This window comes from Staurois parvus, unplaced genomic scaffold (assembly GCF_062004578.1).
Source record: "Staurois parvus isolate SC_StPar_1 unplaced genomic scaffold, SC_StPar_1.0 ptg000267l, whole genome shotgun sequence".
Taxonomy (NCBI): Eukaryota; Metazoa; Chordata; class Amphibia; order Anura; family Ranidae; genus Staurois; species Staurois parvus.
The window spans coordinates 2,066,498-2,084,374 of record NW_028318063.1 but is presented as its reverse complement, the minus strand read 5'-3'; the positions used below and the strand labels follow the sequence as shown (position 1 = coordinate 2,084,374).

The 17,877-nt window shown below is 44.2% G+C and overlaps 1 protein-coding gene across 30 annotated transcripts in view; it reads right to left on the bottom strand.

The window, feature by feature from the left end:
* The window catches only part of GPHN (gephyrin), a 591,738-nt gene that overhangs the window by 269,988 nt on the left and 303,873 nt on the right, over positions 1 to 17,877 (bottom strand). For all 30 annotated transcript variants that reach the window (XM_089681455.1, XM_089681470.1, XM_089681459.1 and 27 more), the window contains exon 6: positions 16,149 to 16,215. In XM_089681455.1, coding sequence (XP_089537581.1) covers positions 16,149 to 16,215 — 67 coding nt within the window. The remainder of the gene's footprint in view (positions 1 to 16,148; positions 16,216 to 17,877) is intronic.

Below are 17,877 nucleotides of genomic sequence, written 5' to 3'. Positions count from 1 at the left end.
CCACCAATAGAATATACCACCCTGCATCCACCCACTTCTAATGGTGGGCACACATTAGGTCACACTTTGCCACATGCGCCAGTTCCAACATTGTACAAATGTCTAAATAGTGGCATGCTTGAATTAAAAATTGTCAACGTATAAGTGGTACCCTGTATAGAAAAAAGATGACACCAAACTATCTTGCCACTGCTCCCCATGTAGTCTGGGCATCCGGGGGGCTCCATGTGACTATCTTTTCCCTCGTAAATCCGAAACCTATAAGTATAGCCTGTTGTCCTCTCACAGGTCTTCTACATCTTGACCCCATATCTGGCACGCTTGCTTGGGAAAAATTTTTGAATGTAAGGCGGCCAGAAAAATTAATCAGGGACTCATCAACGCAGACGTTTTGCTGGGGAGTATAGACATCTGCTATTTTTGGCTAAGGTGATTTGTGAGGGGCTGAATTTTGTGGAGCCAATCAAATTCAGGGTCACCCCGAGGATGACAGAGTGTATTGTCGTTGAAATGCATAGAAACACATTATACTCTCATATCTATGCCTGGCCATGGCAGCAGAGAACATGGGCATACGATGAATCAGGTCTGCAGACCAATACAACCGCAATTCATTTTTTTTTAGTAATGCCCATGTTGAGGGTTAGGCCCAAAAAAAATGTAAATTCGGAAACCGTAATGAGTTTCCATGCGACTGGTCTGGCAAGGTTTGAATTTGGGTTGGCGGCGATAAATTGTTGTGCATATAAATTGCTTTGATCCACAATCAACGCATACAGACATTCCGTGAAAAACAGCTCCAAAAATCAAGGAGGTATGTGAAAGACCAGGATGTACTAGAACGCTGGTACTCGCCAGTTCACCAAAAAGTAGTGCGGCACTAGTACTGGCACTCTGCTGCATATGAGAGTCATCAAAATTTACCGGCAAGTGCTAACAGAGATCAGGCCTGATTCTGCGAACACTGTGGTTTTGTGTGCAATGTATCAAGTGACAGTGACCTACTGACACTGCACTTGCTGGAGGAGAAGGGGGTGGGTAAGCGTAGGGGCTAAACGCAGGTGCCGGGGCTGATCCCACTAACGCTACGTTTTTGGGGACGCTATACTAATGTGAACGCTGGTATAGTGCTGATCTAATCAAAGATATTGATCCGTTCAGAAACTATACTAGCAATGGAGGTGTATTGTACATGAGCGTGCTCCTGGCAATCAAGGGGTTAAATGTGATGACTGGTGTACTGACAGGCAATCTGACGCTATCTGGGAGGGGCATGAAAACCACAGGAGCGCAAATCACGCATATATATATATATATATATGATTTTGCGCACCCATGCCGCCCTGTAGCAGTATTCCTGCTACAGGGCGGTCAGGAAGCGGTTACAGAAGTGGTTGTGTTACCTCGATGCGTTACTTTAACTGACAAATGTGCGGTCATGCAACACTGCACCCAAATTAATTTACATCCTTTTTTTCCCACAAGTTGAGTTTTCTTTCAGTGGTATTTGATCGCCTGTGCGTTTTTTATGTTTTGCGCTATAAAAAAAAAGGCTGACAATTTGGGAAAAAAAAAACTATTTTGGACTTTTTGCTATAAAATGTGTCCAGTAAAAAAATGTAAAAATCCAATTTCATCACAAATTTCGGCCAAAATGTACTCTGCGATATGTCTTTGCTAAAAAAAAATCCCAATACGCGTAAATTAATTGGTTTACGTGAAAGTTATAGCGTTTACAAATGGCGGGAAAGACTGGGATTTTTTTTTCAAACTAATAATGGCGGCGATCAGCGACTTATGACGGTGATCAGCGATTTATGACAGTGATCAGCGACTTATGGCGGGACTGCGGCAGACATTTTGACACTGCGCAAAAGAAAAACACTGACACTGTACTAATGGCACTGGGGAGGAAGGGGTTAACTTTTTTTAGGCAATGAAAGGGTTAACTGTGTGAGGGGAGTGCTTTACTAGGGGGCGGGGGTGTGTTCTTCACAGGAACATGGAACATGCTGATCCCAAGAGATAAACTCCTCTCTCAGGATCAGCGTGTTAGAAGCTGACAGGCAGCAGAGCTGCAGTGTAAACAAGGCAGCAGAGCTGCAGTGTAAACAATGCAGCTCTGCTCTATGTCACTGTTTGCCAGCAATTGCCGGGACCCAGCGGGTAATGACAGGCCGGGACCTGGTGATTGACACGCGCTGCCGCGATTGGCGGCAACTTTGGCATGTGTTAGTGAAACTGTACATATTTTTGAAACAACTTGAATCCTAAACCTTTTTTTTTTTTTTTTTTTTTAAGATAAATTGAGCCTTCGTTTGGTTGTAAATGGTAATAGATAGCTCCTGATTTTTTTTATTATCAAAAGAAAACCGACAAATGTATACTAACATTTATGGGTAAAGTTGATCCAGGGAATATTCGATTGCCTCTGGGGGATCAGAAAGGAATTTTTTCCCTGAAGGAGCAAATTGGATCATGCTTTGCTGTTTTTTTTTGCCTTTCTCTGGATCAACTGTGGGTATAGGATTATAACTTTTTTTTAATTGTTGAACTGGATGGACTTTTGTCTTTTTTCAGCCAGACTATGTAACTAAAAATAGTACAAAGTATTTTTTTTATTTAATTATACATTTCCCGCTATTAACACAACCCACCACCAAACAACAATCCAAGATAAATGATCCTACTCCTGAGGATCACAGCAATACCACATAATTTAACCAAAATGCCTGGACCCCGACCTAGATGAAACCCTTATCCAGCCATTTTATCCTTACTGTATTTATTTGTTTACAAAGACTTTGTAATGAACCGCCTGGCGGGACCTCTAGCAATCCACGGAATAGGATTCCCCAGAGTGCGGAGTCTAAGTCCCAGTCTGCTTGTTCACCAGGGCCCCTGATGGTGGAGATGGACTTGGAGCAGACCGAGACCAGGTCGCGGCCCCCCGAGTACACCCACCTGTGGTAGAGGGATCGGCCAGAGGTATCTGCAAACTGAGAGCCTGATGGGAAGAGGCGGATGGGCCCGAGCAGTACGGATGGATGGATCAATGAGCAGAAGCGTGGTCAGACAGGCAGAGTCGGTAACTGTGAGGGCAGCGCAGTACAAGGCAGCAGGCAGAGAATGGTCGGGTCACACACCGGGTCAGCAACAAGATGTCAGAGCAAATTAGGGGCATCCAAGAGAGAGGTCAGGCAAGCCAGGGGTCAGAGCAGGAGAGTACAGCACGGTCAGGAACAATCCGGGTCAGCAATGATCAAATACCAACGAATACAGAAGCAGGAACACAGGATAGACCAAACGGCAACCAGTGTCAGCGCAGAGCGGATTTAAATACCGCGCCCTCTCCTCCGCGGGTGGTTGCGAAAAAATTCCTGGACAAGCCTGGGGGCATGAACATTTTGGCCCTGTTCCCATGAGTTCTCCTCGGGGCCATAACCTTTCCACTTGATCAGGAACTGTGTCTGGCCCCCCCCCTTTTCCAGCAATTCAGGATTGCTTCCACCTCAAATTCCTCTTGTTCATCAATGGTTATTGCTTCTGGAGGTCTGGACTTCCGATCTGGGAAGAGGTCTAGCGTAGCTGGCTTCAGTAGCGACACATGGAAAACTGGGTGAATTTTAAAAGTTTCCGGAAGAGTGAGCTCATATGATACCTTGTTGATCATTCGCTTCACCCGGAATGGACCCACAAACTTCGGCCCCAGTTTCTTCGATGGACAAGACATCTTCAAATTCGTTGTTGCCAGCCAGACCTGATTCCCAGGTTGCAACACTAGTTCCCCCCTTCTCTTCCCGTCGAAGGCCTTTTTGTTGTCCTCCTGAGCTTTTGCAATGGCTTCCTGAAGTACCTTGTTGTTGGCAGAAAACCAATTCAGCGTGCTTTGAGTGGCAGGAACTGAGCTTTCGGCAATCAGATCAGGCAGGAATGTGGGATGGAACCCATAATTTGCAAAGAAACGGTGATTGCCCCGTAGCTGAATGGTTCACGTTGTAGGCAAATTCGGCCAGTGGCAGAAGTGCCAGCCAATCGTCCTGCAGGAAGGGCGTGTAGCATCTCAAGTATTGCTCCAACGTTTGGTTTGTCCTCTCCGTCTGCCCATTTGTCTGTGGGTGGTAAGCGGAAGAGAGGGACAATCTAATTCCTAATGCTTCGCATAACGCCTTCCAGAACTTTGAGGTAAACTGGACTCCTCGGTCTGAGACAATGTCTTCAGGAACTCCATGCAGTCTTACCACTTCTCTTATGAAGATTTGCGCTGTTTCCAGAGCCGATGGCGTATTCTTCAGAGGCAAGAAGTGGGCCATCTTCGACAGGCGATCCACTATTACGAAGATCACAGTGTGGCCTTGAGATGGAGTGAGCTCGACTATAAAGTCGATTGCAATCATTTTCCACGGTCGATCAGGTATAGGCAGTGGGCGTAGCAAACCCCAGGCCTTGCTCCTGGAGGGCTTGTTCCTCTGGCAGGTGGCGCAGGTCTTGACGTACAGCTCACAATCCTTGATCATACTTGGCCACCAGAATGTGCGCTGAAGTAATTCCAGAGTTTTCGCCATTCCGAAATGACCTGCCATCGGGTGATCGTGGCAGTGTCCCAGGACCAATGTTCGGACCTCTTCTGGTACCGCGATTCGCCCTTCCTTCCATAAGAGCCCTCCCTTGCTCTGGAGGGACACCCTGGGTGGGTTTGGCATTCCCACGGATGCATCCTGTAGCCTGGAACGTAGCTCCTTTTGGAGGGCCAGGAAGTTCCCCGAGGACAAGATAGTGTCAGGTTTAGGGACCTCTTCAGGGTCTTCAAACATGTGTGAAAGAGCATCAGGCTTCGTGTTCTTGGAGCCTGGCCTATACGTGATGTGGAAGGTGAACCGGGAGAAAAAGAGTGCCCATCTCGCTTGGCGTGGTCTCAAGCGTTTTGCCGTTCTCAAATATTCTAAATTCTTGTGATCGGTGAACGTCAGAATTGGATGCTTGGCTCCTTCCAGCAGGTATCTCCACTCCTCCAGTGCGGTTTTTATGGCCAAAAGTTCTCGATCTCCAATATCGTAGCTCCTTTCTGCCGGTGTAAGTTTCCTTGAGAAGGACGCCACTGGGTGCAAGAGCTCCTTGGTGCCTTTCCTCTGGGACAGGACGGCCCCTATGGCATTTTCCGAGGCATCAACTTCCAACACATAAGGCAGGGAGAAATCAGGATGACTGAGAATGGGAGCGGTGGTGAATAATCCATTCAGAGTTTCAAATGCCGCTTGAGCCTCGGGTGTCCATTTGAAATGTACCCCTTTTTGGTCAGCTGGGTAATGGGGGAAACCAGATCAGAGAAGTTCCTGATAAATTTTCTATAAAAATTTGAAAACCCAAAAAAGCATTGCACGCCTTTCTTGTCCGTGGGTACTGGCCAATCCAAGATCGCCGAGACTTTCTCTGGATCCATCGCAACCCCCGTGGTGGAGATGATCAGCCCCAGGAATGCAATACTGCGCTGCTCGAAGCTGCACTTGTCAGCTTTAGCGTACAGTCCGTGTTGGCATAATCGTTCCAATACACTTGTAACATGACCCCTATGAGCTTCGAGTGAGGGAGAGAAGATTAATATGTCATCTAAATAGATGACCACGAAAACATCAAGATAATCCCGAAATACATCATTGATGAAGTGCTGGAACGTGGCTTGGGCATTGCAGAGTCCGAATGGCATGACCAAATACTCGAAATGGCCAAATCGAGTACGAAACGCTGTTTTCCACTCATCCCCCTCCCTTATACGGACCAGATTGTATGCACCCCTTAAATCTAGTTTTGTAAAGATCACTGCTGACTTTAGTCTCTGGAAGAGTTCTGGGACCAGGGGCAGTGGGTAGAGATTTTTTATCATGATCTTGTTTAAATCGCGATAATCAATGCAGGGCCAGAGGGACTTATCTTTTTTTTCTCCACAAAAAAGATTCCAGCCCTGGCTGGTGACGTGGAGGGGCGGATAAACCTCTTTTGGAGTTTCTCATCGATATACTCCTTGAGGACCCCTAGTTCTAGCTCAGACAGGGGGAAAATCCGACCGGACGGAATTTCAGAACCAGGTAGGAGGTCTATGGGACAGTCATATGTTCGGTGTGGAGGAAGGACGTTTACTGAAGACGTCCAAAAAACTGTGATAGGCCGGAGGGATGGCCTGAATTAGCTTGGTATCTCCGTCCATGCAGAGGAGGATTTGGGAAGCCGCGGGGCCCGATGCGTGGCAGTGTTCCCGACAATACGGGGATTGGAACTGAATGGACCCGGTCTCCCAATCAATCTAGGGGTTATGGGCCTGCAACCAAGGAAGCCCCAGAATGACTGGGAAAAGAGGGGAGGCTCTAGCGTCCAGTCGGAGGAACTCCTGATGATGGCCAGCTACTGTACTGCAGATAGGAGGAGTCTCCCGGTCTACCAACCCCGACTTGATACGTGACCCGTCGGCCAAAAATATGTTAAGACCCCGTTCCCTAGTCTGGAGGGGGATTTTCTGTTGATGGGCAAAATCTAAATCCACAAAGCAACTGCATGCTCCGGAATCAATTATTGCCATCACCGACACGGTTCTTCCTGGGAGCTGAAAGGAAACAGGTATGGCTAAGTAATTGGACTGGTTGAGACTTTCAGCAGATACAGAAGAAAAAAAGAGAGGCAGACTTACTCATTTTCACTGGACAGGAACGCACCATATGACCGGTTTTTCCAGAATACAGGCACAGATTCCTAGACCTTCTCCTCTGGCGTTCTTCGGCCGATAATGATGGCCGAGCCAATCCAAGCTGCATGGGTTCGGGGTTATCCACAGGCTCTGGGATCCGGTTTCCTCCCAGCAAAGGTTGGACTGAGCCCCGAGGGGGTACCCATGTTGCTCTCTGACCCTGACTGGTTCTCTCAAATCTGCGTTCCCACAGTCTGCGGTCTATCTGAATGGCCAAGGTAATGAGGTCCTCCAAAGAATCGGGTAGGCCTACTCGAGCTAACTCGTCCTCAAGAGCCTCGGAGAGCCCTATGCGGAACTGGTGACGTAATGCAGCGCCGTTCCACTGGGTATCCCCCATCCATTGTCTAAATTCTGAGGGAGTACAGGGCAGTTTCTGCGGAGGCTGTCTGCTGCGGGTCATCGTACAACACTGGCATAGCATCGAAAAAATCTGTTACCGTTTCCAGGTGGGAATCGTGGTTCTCCATCAGACGGTGAGCCCAGTCCTGGGGTTCATCCTGGAGCAGGGATACGATAAATCCCACCTTAACTGCCTCTGTGGAAAATGTGCGTAGAGTAGACATGCATTCCAGAAGGCCCTGAACCGTGCTCGAGCCCAGCTGAAACTTTCCAGCAGTGGAACGCGGGGTTCTGGAGTAGGCAGCGCGGCTATAGCTTCAGCAGAAGGTCCTGGAGATTCCCCGGATGAAGAAGGGGTAACTGGACTCTGGGAGGTGGTGCAGGTGCGACTAGCGTCTGAATGCGATTCTCCAGATGTGTGTATCCATCTTGCAGTGTCTTGACGACTTGGTTCAGAGCCGCCAGGTGCTGGCAGATGTCCTCTAGTGGGGATGGTCCTCTTTCAGGCTCTGTCATGGCCGTTTGGTACTGTAATGAACCGCCTGGCGGTACCTCTAGCAATCCACGGAATAGGGTTCCCCAGAGCGCGGACTCTAAATCCCAGTCTGCTTGTTCACCAGGGCCCCTGATGGTGGGGATGGACTTGGAGCAGACCGAGACCAGGTCTCCGCCCCTGAGTACACCCACCTGTGGTAGAGGGATCCGCCAGAGGTATCTGCAAACTGAGAGCCTGATGGGAAGAGGCGGATGGGCTCAAGCATGACGGATGGATGGATGAGCAGAAGTGTGGTCAGACAGGCCGAGTCGGTAACCGGGGGGGCAGCACAGTACAAGGCAGCAGGCAGAGAATGGTCGGGTCACACGCCGGGTCAGCAACAAGAGGTCAGAGCAAATTAGGGGCATCCAAGAGAGAGGTTAGGCAAGCCAGGGGTCAGAGCAGGAGAGTACAGCACGGTCAGGAACAATCCGGGTCAGCAATGATCAAATACCAACGAATACAGAAGCAGGAACACAGGATAGACCAAACGGCAACCAGTGTCAGCGCAGAGCGGATTTAAATACCGCGCCCTGCGCTGTCATTGGTGTCAGGCGTGCACCCCCGGCCTCGAATGCGCATGCGCGAGTTCAGCCTCCGCTGCGGCCGCCCAGGACCTAGTGCCAGCACACCAGTGCGAGCCGGCACACTGCGCCAAGCCACACGCCGCAGCAGCTCCTGACAGACTTTGTTTACATTTTTCTCCTCTAGAAATTAGAAAAAGATACAATCTATATTTTTCTCCATTCAAGAGGAGAAAGAGCACAGGAGAGGGCTATCAGTGATCATGTGATCGAAGAGTAAGTCCTTCCAGCTCCTGATCATTAATCATAGTTGTTGATGACAGCTCTGTCTCCATGATGACACGTTCTTTGCAGTGCACTCACAGCACAAACACAGGTATACACACTGCAGAAACGGCAGGGCCGTATTTCACATCTATAAACTTTTAATACTGTTGAACTTTATGTTATATATTTTGCACAATATATGAGATAGAGTTATGTTTGTACAGAAGTTTTTTTTGTGAAGTATCTGTAAACAGGTTGGAATAGACTTGCTTTACTTGTGAATGTAGATACACTACATTGCCAAAAGTATTGGGACACCTGCCTCTACATGCATATGAACTTTAATGGCATCCCAGTCTTAGACCGTAGGGTTCAATATTGAGTTGGCCCACCCTTTGTAGCTATAACAGCTTCAACACTTCTGGGAAGGCTGTCCACAAGGTTTAGGTGTGTGTCTATTGGAATGTTTGACCATTCTACTAGAAGCGCATATGTGAGGTCAGGCACTGATGTCGGATGAGAAGGCCTGGCTCGCAATCTCCACTCTAATTCATCCCAAAGGTGTTTAAGTTCAGGTCAGGACTCTGTGCAAGCCAGTCAAATTCCTCCACCCCAAACTCGCTCATCCATGTCTTTATGGACTTTGCTTTGTGCACTGGTGCGCAGTCATGTTGGAACAGGTAGGGGTCATCCCCAAACTGTTCCTACAAAGTTGGGAGCATGAAATTGTCCAAAATGTCTTGGTATCCTGAAGCCTTAAGAGTTCCCTTCACTGGAACTAAGGGGCCAAGCCCAACCCCTGAAAAACAACCCTGCATCACAATCCCCACCTCCACCAAATTTTATACTTGGCATAATGCAGTCAGGCAAGTACTGTTCTCCTGACAACTGCCAAACCCAGACACGTCCATTGGATTGCCAGACAGAGAAGTGTGATTGGTCACTCCAGAGAACACGTCTCCACTGCTCTAGAGTCCAGTGGTGGCGTGCTGCTCCACGCACTGTTATTGTGCTAATCTGAAGGCCACACCAAGCTTGGAGGTCTTTATCCACCGACTCTGCAGACAGTTGGCGAGTTCTGCGCACTGTGCGCTTCAGCATGCGCTGACCCTGCTCTGTCATTTTATATGGCTTACCACTTCGTGGCTGAGTTGCTGTTGTTCCCAGTTGCTTCCTCTTTGTTATAATACCACTAACAGTTGACTGTGGAATATTTAGTAGGAAGGAAATTTCATGGATGGAATTACTGCACAGGTGGCAACCTATCACGGTACCATGCTTGAATTCACTGAACTGCGGAGAGCGACCCATTCTTTCACAAAATGTTTGTAGAAGCAGTCTGCATGCCTAGGTGCTTGATTTTATACACCTGTGACCAGGGAGGTGATGGGAACACCTGAATGCAATGATTTGGAGGGGTGTTCCAATACTTGCGGCAATATAGTGTATATCATTTTGTATGTAATTTTTTATTTTGGATATGATTTAGCATGTTGAATTTAATTACATTTACATTCATGCGCATGTACATTTTAATCTGTTAAAGTTTGTATTCAGGAACAAGGCAGCTTTCTCATTTATTTTATTCCTTTATTTTGGTCGCTATTTTCAATTTACTAGTTCAAACACATATTTTTCACTAAGCGCAGGGGTTTATGCATAAGACAGGTAAGCACATATCTGGTCTTATGGAAGAAGGCTCACTTCAGTGAGGCCACACATTTGCATATGCTAGTCAGCAAGGAGTTAAAGATACTGTGGAGTTGATTTACTAAAACTGGTGAATGCAAAATCTGGTGCAGCTCTGCATAGAAATCAATCAGCTTCCAGTTTTTCTGCCAAAGCTTAATTGAACAAGGTGAAGAATAAAGGTTAAAGGCCACCATGCACAGCTGCACCAAATGTTGCACTCTCCAGTTTTAATAAATCAAACTGTGTCTGTGTCAAAATGTCTGTGTACAGCATCTCCAATAGACTCCCATGATAACCCACCACTACAGTGCTCTCCAACTAATCTCTCCTCTGTAGCAGCCCCAACTGAAGTACCCAGAGTTAGCTGGAGTCTGAGCTTAGAGTAAGTGGTGATGTCAGCCCCCTCTAATGTGGGAGAGCTCAGACCTAGCATTTAGCACCTTTGAGAATGTACAAGACATTTAACAAGTTGATTTACGAATTGATATATATTAAGTACCTGCAATAAATAAAATAAATATACTGCATTTTTTTTATTTAGCTCAGTTAAAGTGAAAGTGAATGCAAACTGCTAAATTCATAGCTCAAATGAAAGGGTAACTCCATTTTAGTCGGAAAAAAACAGCAAATTTAAAAAAAATACTAATATAGTGTATACTGTACAATTGTGACAGAAGTTATATTGTAATTGAATGTTATTAAAAATTACTTTTCCTATTCAAACTGCAGCAAATTTCTGGAAAATGCAATGCAATATGGCTACCTGGAGGCGTTCAGTATACAGATGGTGTACAAAACGCCCCCCAGAAATGTCATTTCCTGCTTCAGTGATTGGCTTACGGATTTCCTAGAAGGCTGCACTAAGATACAAGTCAGATTTTGAGCATCTCCTGCAACAAAAATATATATTTTGATGAGATACTCCCAGAGGGAAATCACGTCTAAAGGGATGCAGACCCTGCAACTTTGCTCATTAGAGCCCTATAGGTGCAGCAGCTGATTGATAATTATGATACTACCCCCATAGAGATTCACTCTGCACAAGACCACAGACAAACAACTATATTTTTAGAATACCAAAAGGTAGGAATCTGCAGCAATGATTGTTAAAATTTTTGCAATGTACATAGATCACCCAGAGGGGATTGTTTTTTGTCAGCAAAATTGGAGTTACTCTTTAATTGTCTGAGCTGCCAACAACATGAAATGGTCTTCAGCTAGTTTTCTAATCCAGAGATCCATGTTACCAGGGTCAGATTATCTACTACGTGACCTACAGAGACACCTAGATCCTGAGGGATAAAGAACTGGAAACATAGACCAAAATATTGTCTCTGCAGGGTTCATTACAGCGTACAATGTTCCTGAGACCTCCACCAGGTGATCCCCCATTAGAGAATTCTGCAACCGCACAGATGTGAGTACACCATTGAAATTTATCTTCTCATTATATATTTCTTCCAATTATCTGTCAAACTACTACACTATAAAGAACTATCCTGTGGCCTTGGTTTCTTTTTCTTATTTTCCCCTTATCTTTGGAAGCACCCCAGTTATGCACATAAATAGATATAAACCGAACAGCAATAACATTATGATCAACAGGTAAAGTGAATAAATTCATTATCTCAGGACAATGCCACAAATGGATTAGATGTGGCAGCAAGTGAACATGTTGCCATTGCAAAAAAAAAATTGCCAAGAGAATCATTCCCTGACTGCAACTGAAGACAAACTGGCCACTGCTACTTTCTACCACTGAGGATTTACAGGCCACGCTTATCCTCCTATGACTATTATGGATATATAGGCCACCATACAAGGTGCCACTATTGGGGCTGTTCTGGCCCCCTATTGGTCTGTGTGGTTGCATGTGCTCTTTGGGACATGCTTGGCCCCATTTGGGCATACGGTTAGGAATGGGCATACCATGGACTGTTTTTAATCGCAACTCTGGCTGGTCAGCTTTGTTTGTTATATGTCTGTGACGGGAGTCACTTTGGGAGTGGGGCCCATGGAACCCAGCTCACTTTGGAGAAGTGGGGAGACCCCTGTCTCAGCTCCCCATATCCCTCTTATGTGTAAGTCACCCTGTGCCTGTTAGGGGTACAGGGTGATCTGTCCTAATATCTTGTAGACATGTCTAGGATATAGGTGGGGTGGGGGTTGTGGATTGTTTGGTGTTGTGTGGCTGCATCCCATTGTTCTATTGTTTGTCTTGCTTGGGAACAAACTATTATGGGATGTATGTGTTTATGTGTATTAGCTTAGTGGGGGGTGTCTCCAGCAGCCATCACTCCTGATGGGACTGTTTGCTGGTGTGAAGTTTGAATATCTGTATGTCTCTTGTTACTAACTGTAGATTGCCCCGCCCTGTGTCATTATGCGGGGGGGGGGGGGTTGTCCCTTGAGTGTATATATCTTTTATCTGTGTTGAAATAAAGTAGTCCACCTCCTGGTTTACTTCAAGACTGGTGTCGTCTAGTCTTGTATGGTCTGCTGTTGTGTTTGTTGACGGTGTTTGGACGGGGAAGCAGTAGTCTAACGGAAGTAGCCAAGTGCAGTCTGGGATTGGTTCTGTTACAATATCTATACCCAACACTGGGTGGGAGAGTTTTATGGAAAATCCAAGTATGTATTATCAGCAGCACCCATCAGTGGATATTTTTGGGATGATGCCAACACAATGCACATTGCATCAACAGACGATTATCATTTTAACTTGATTTTCTACAATAAAATTTTGTGACTTTTGACAAGTTACTGTTACTACTTTTGAAAGTCCCACAGTGTTTGGTAGTTTTTACTTCTTCAGCTCTTGGCCCTAGTTTTAGTCATGCTTGATATAAATTTAGGATTAAGTTGCCGTTGTTAGGATGTCAAAGAAAGATATATTAAACAAGAACATCTTCCTACATGTCAACCAAACTATAAAAATCAATAAGGATATCTAAATATTTACCCCTCCTGCCGCTGGGAACCACTGAATGAATCACAGCAAGTCACTAATCCTGCCCTCCCTAAGTTCTATGAGAAACCAAAAGCTCAAGAATTGTCCCGCACAGCTCCCACAGGGTCCTCCTGTTGACTTCTAGCAGTGTAGAAGAAAATAGTGATGCAGGCCAGCAGGTGGAATGAGTGAGAGCCACAGGGGACCCAAATGATTGAAACTCCTGGAAGTGTAGGTTCCCCAGTCAAATCCCAGGTAACCAGTGATAGTGATCAGAGTGGTATTCAGCTCAACTTTTTAGACTAAGCACTGGTATATAATTTCCTCTCTCCATCTGTTCCTGCGACACCAGGATGAGAAATAGGAGAAAAGGGTGTCATCAGGACAGGAAGGTTTACACAGCAATGGTGTTTGTGTTGAGGCTAAAACAATTCCACACTTAAAAAAAAAGCTGCTATTTATGTCTGGTTGGAGGGATTTGTCATAATTGAATGTTATTTTGGTGCCCTGTCATCAGCACAGAATGTTTTAAGACATCTCCACTCTATAAAAAATGTTATAGCTGGAATAAGAACCTTATGTATGTAATTTATTTGGATTTTGGCAAATATACACTACGTTACAACATTTGTCAGGGGTTTATTGTTGTCTGTGTTCCCTTTCTAGTCTTGCAATAGCAGCCCCTGTTCTGGTGACAACTGTCGAAGATCGAATTTTTGCCTACTTTGGAAGAAATTTCTTCTCACTTCCAGCAGTTTCTCCAGGACAGGAAGTTAAAGAAAATGTCTCAATGGGATTCAGAAATAAAAAAAGACTGATTGTGCACAGAGGAAAGCACCAAAAGCAACTGTAATACTTGTTTTCAGATTATTTTTAATTCTTTTTTATTCTTAATTGCGTCTCAGTGCTTCTGATCTCCAGCAGTTTCTTTGCATCCACATCCTAAGTAAATGCACTCCACCAAGGGAATGTCCTAATAGTAAAAACAGTGGACTATGCCTTTATAATATATGTGTGGAAAATGCCATTGAAGACTCCATTGGAAGCTCATGTGACAGGGTGACAATGCAAAAGCAAAATTGGGAGCTGGGGACAGAGCGTTTCCATTGTATCGCAAATGTGGCTGAAAAAGGGCCTTCAAGGCAGATTCACCAGGTAATATTTTAATGAATGCTGAAGATTTCAAAATGTTAAAAAATACCTTTGAAATCACAGGTAGATTTTAGCAATAGGATTTATATTTTTAAGTACTTCAAGTCCTGTATATGTCTGTCCACGGAGTCTGTACTGTATGACAATAAGAATGTAGCACCATGCCTGAAGGAACTGAAAGTTAAATTTGAGAAATACAAAAAAGCAACAAAATACCCAGGTGAGGCTAACCTCATGGGCCTGAACTATACAGGAGTGCCTTCCCACAAGATTTGGGTTCCTCGAGTTAGTTAGGATTCCACCAGAAGACCCCAAACCTCAACTTCAAATAGGTACCATGGAGAAAAGTGGGTGTCCAAAAGTTCATCAGACCACAAATTTTAATGCAAGGTGTACTTTAAAACTAGGTATAGTTTTTAGAAAAGAAATAGAACACGTACAGCATACGCTCTAAATGCTCAGTGAGGCAACTCTAAAGGTGATCCCATAGAGTACCATGTTAAAGTTTTTCTATAGTACATGATCCTCCATTCAGCAACTTCTGTAGACAAGCTGGTGGATAAATGCACTGTCTGCAAATTGTGAAGCTAGCAAGGTGGTCCACGCCAAAGAGAGATCTAGTGGATAATATGGTCTAGATTTCTGGTTTTAGTTGTTAAGAACTGAGGAATCTTTGATTTACTAAGGAAACAGTTTTAAATCAAGGTAATGATAATAATGCCAATTTGGAATAGAGATGATCTTCAGAAGCCATACTGCTCTGTGGTTTAGGGCAATTGAGTGCACAGTTAAGCTTCTAAGACCTTTGGTAGAGCAAGCAAGTTACATTGTTATTGGAATAACCATTAGGCACCCTTTTTGTTAGGTTTCTAGGTAAATTTAGTTTGTGGCTCTATCTGTAATCAAGGGAGCAGAGATTTTTTTGGTTCAGTCTGTTCAGGGTTTCACAGGCTGGGAATTTGCTTTGTTTCCCTGAATCTAAAAGAAGCTTATAGAGCTTATGGAAGGAGACTTCAAATAACCAGCTTGAATATTGATCAGGACCTTGCCAATCTCTGGGGAGGTGCACCCAGATGGTGGTTGGGAAGCTGATATATAGTCTGAATCCCTGGAGAGATTGTCTTTGCCCAGGATGGAGAGTTCCCAGCCTAAAGGTGCCCCTGAGGCATCTTAAGGATTGGGCTGCTGTTCTGCAAGGTTCCAAGAGCTACAGTGCTGGTACCTAGAACCAGCCTGGATCTGACTGAAAGCTTACTTCCAAGGAATCTGGTCTGGAGAAGGATTGCCTCCCTCACGGAATGGTGTTTGGAGGATGCTGGAAGGAGGTAGCTGTCCTAGGGACTTATTAGTAAAGACCCAGAAGGCCCATTCACACTGGAAATTGGTGTGGGAGACCCACGTTAAGTGCTGGTTTCCTGCATCACATTCCATTTGTACTGACTACACAATTTACAGTGAGTGTCAGTGAAATGTTGGTGGTACCTTAATACAGTGCATTTGCCTGCACCACATTGCACTGGATTGAATGGTACAATACCATGTGGTCCAGTTGCAGTGCGTATCCAAAAGTAGTGCAAGCACTACTTTTGCTGAGGTGCGATTTCAGCCCATTCAAATTGCACTGCACAGAACTGCATGTGAATTGCACAAGAACCACACAAGTATACAAGAAATCACAGAATAACAATTTTATAATGAAAAGTGCAAGACCCTTGGAATAGCATACAAAAGAGAAACATCCAAAACAGAGACAGGAATGTGGTCTTCAAGAACGGCACTACATCTTTATATATTAGTAAACAGTGATAGAAAACAACATTTTTCATTTTAACAGATATTTAGCATAGCTGCTGTTAGTATTTGACTAAGCACCACTCTTCAGCGTTATTCATACTGTACACACCAAACAGCAAGCAGACAATTAGTGACTAACACTGAAAACATAATTACCTGTGATCCTTTCTTGCTACCTGGTAAGTTGATAATGAGAGTTTTGCCTCTGATTCCACAAACTGGTCTAAAATAAAGAAAAGGATTATGTATAAATATTAATACAGCATTTTTTGTTTAAAATATGTGTGTTTAACATATAGTTGTGTTTGACAATATGGACACGTTTATTACAATACATTTCAAAGCACTAGTCGAACCGACAAATAATACCCATTATTAATATTATGCAATTTCACAATTTCCAATTTCCTTTTGATGCATATTGTGCTAAGGAAAGAAAGATTAAACAGCAAGAGCTATTAAAGCTCTGGGCTTTCTCCTGTGCTAATCATATGCTGAGGCTTTAGGCCACACGATCAGCACAACAAGAACACAAGAGTGTTTTCTCTAGGAAAGGTATTTCATCATTTTTATGGCTATAATCTATACATCTCAGCAAGATTGTTAACAAAGCCCAAACAGATACACTAACTAATGGACCACTTTTAATTGCATGTAACCAGTCAAAATCAAAAAGGCTGTTTAGCAAGCTTAACAATATTGGCATGTTGATAGCAGCATAGTGAACATATTCTATGCCAGCAGTTATACTGTTTGTACTATTATTAATATACATACTTTTGCATATCTAACTATATTCATCACACACCTAGTGATAAACCACACACAGCATTATTATTATTAAATTGTCATACAACTCCATTACAACTTCATCATATTATGTAGTCAAAAGTCTGTTGGATCTTCATGAAGTATGCCTAAAATAAAAGGCAAAAAGGCTTAACGGTTTGGTAGATTGACCTTCTGTTCAACCTCCCTGTCACAAAGTCTAGATCAGTAATCAAGTAATAAAAATTATGGAGGATGTTATAGTCTCCTCAAATTGTAGACGTGAACAATTCCACAAAATGTGGTTCTTCAGAACTGACTTTATGTGTACAACAGAATACAGAGCTTTTATGACAAGTCTGTGAAAAGCCATTCATCTGTACCCCCATCTGTAAACAACTTACAGTTAGGTCCACATATATATATATATATATATATATATATATATATATATATATATATATATATATTTGGACACAGGCAAAATTTTAGTTTTTTCAGGTATTAACCATAACATATTCAAGCTACAGTTGTATCATGGATGTGGGCTGAAAGTGCACACTCTCAGGTTTAATTTGAAAGTATGTACATCTAAATTGGAGGAAGGGTTTAGGAATTACCGCTCTTAAGAGTAGCCATCCCCCCTTTTTCAAGGGACAAATAGTAATTGGACAATTGAATATAATTATAAATAAAATGTTCATTTTTAATGTTTTGTTGAGAATCCGTTACTGGCAATGACTGCCTGAAGTCTGGAACCCATGGACATTACCAAAGACTGGGTTTCCTCCTTTCTGATGCTTTGCCAGGCTCTAACTGCAGCTGTCTTCAGTTGTTCTTTGTGGGTCGTTTTACCTTCAGCAAGTGAAATGCATGCTCAATTGAGTTGAGATCAGGTGATTGACTCGGCCATTGCAGAATATTCCACTTCTTTTCCTTCAAAAGCTCCTGGGTTGCTTTTGCAAAACCAGTTCAGAGTCCTGGTTTGAGATGCATCTCATCTTCTGTTTAAAACCCTCAAACAGCCTTGGATCTAAGCAGGATCTACAGTTGTGCTCAAACGTTTGCACGCCCTTGGAGAATTGGTAATATACAGTAAATACCACTTTCAAAGAAT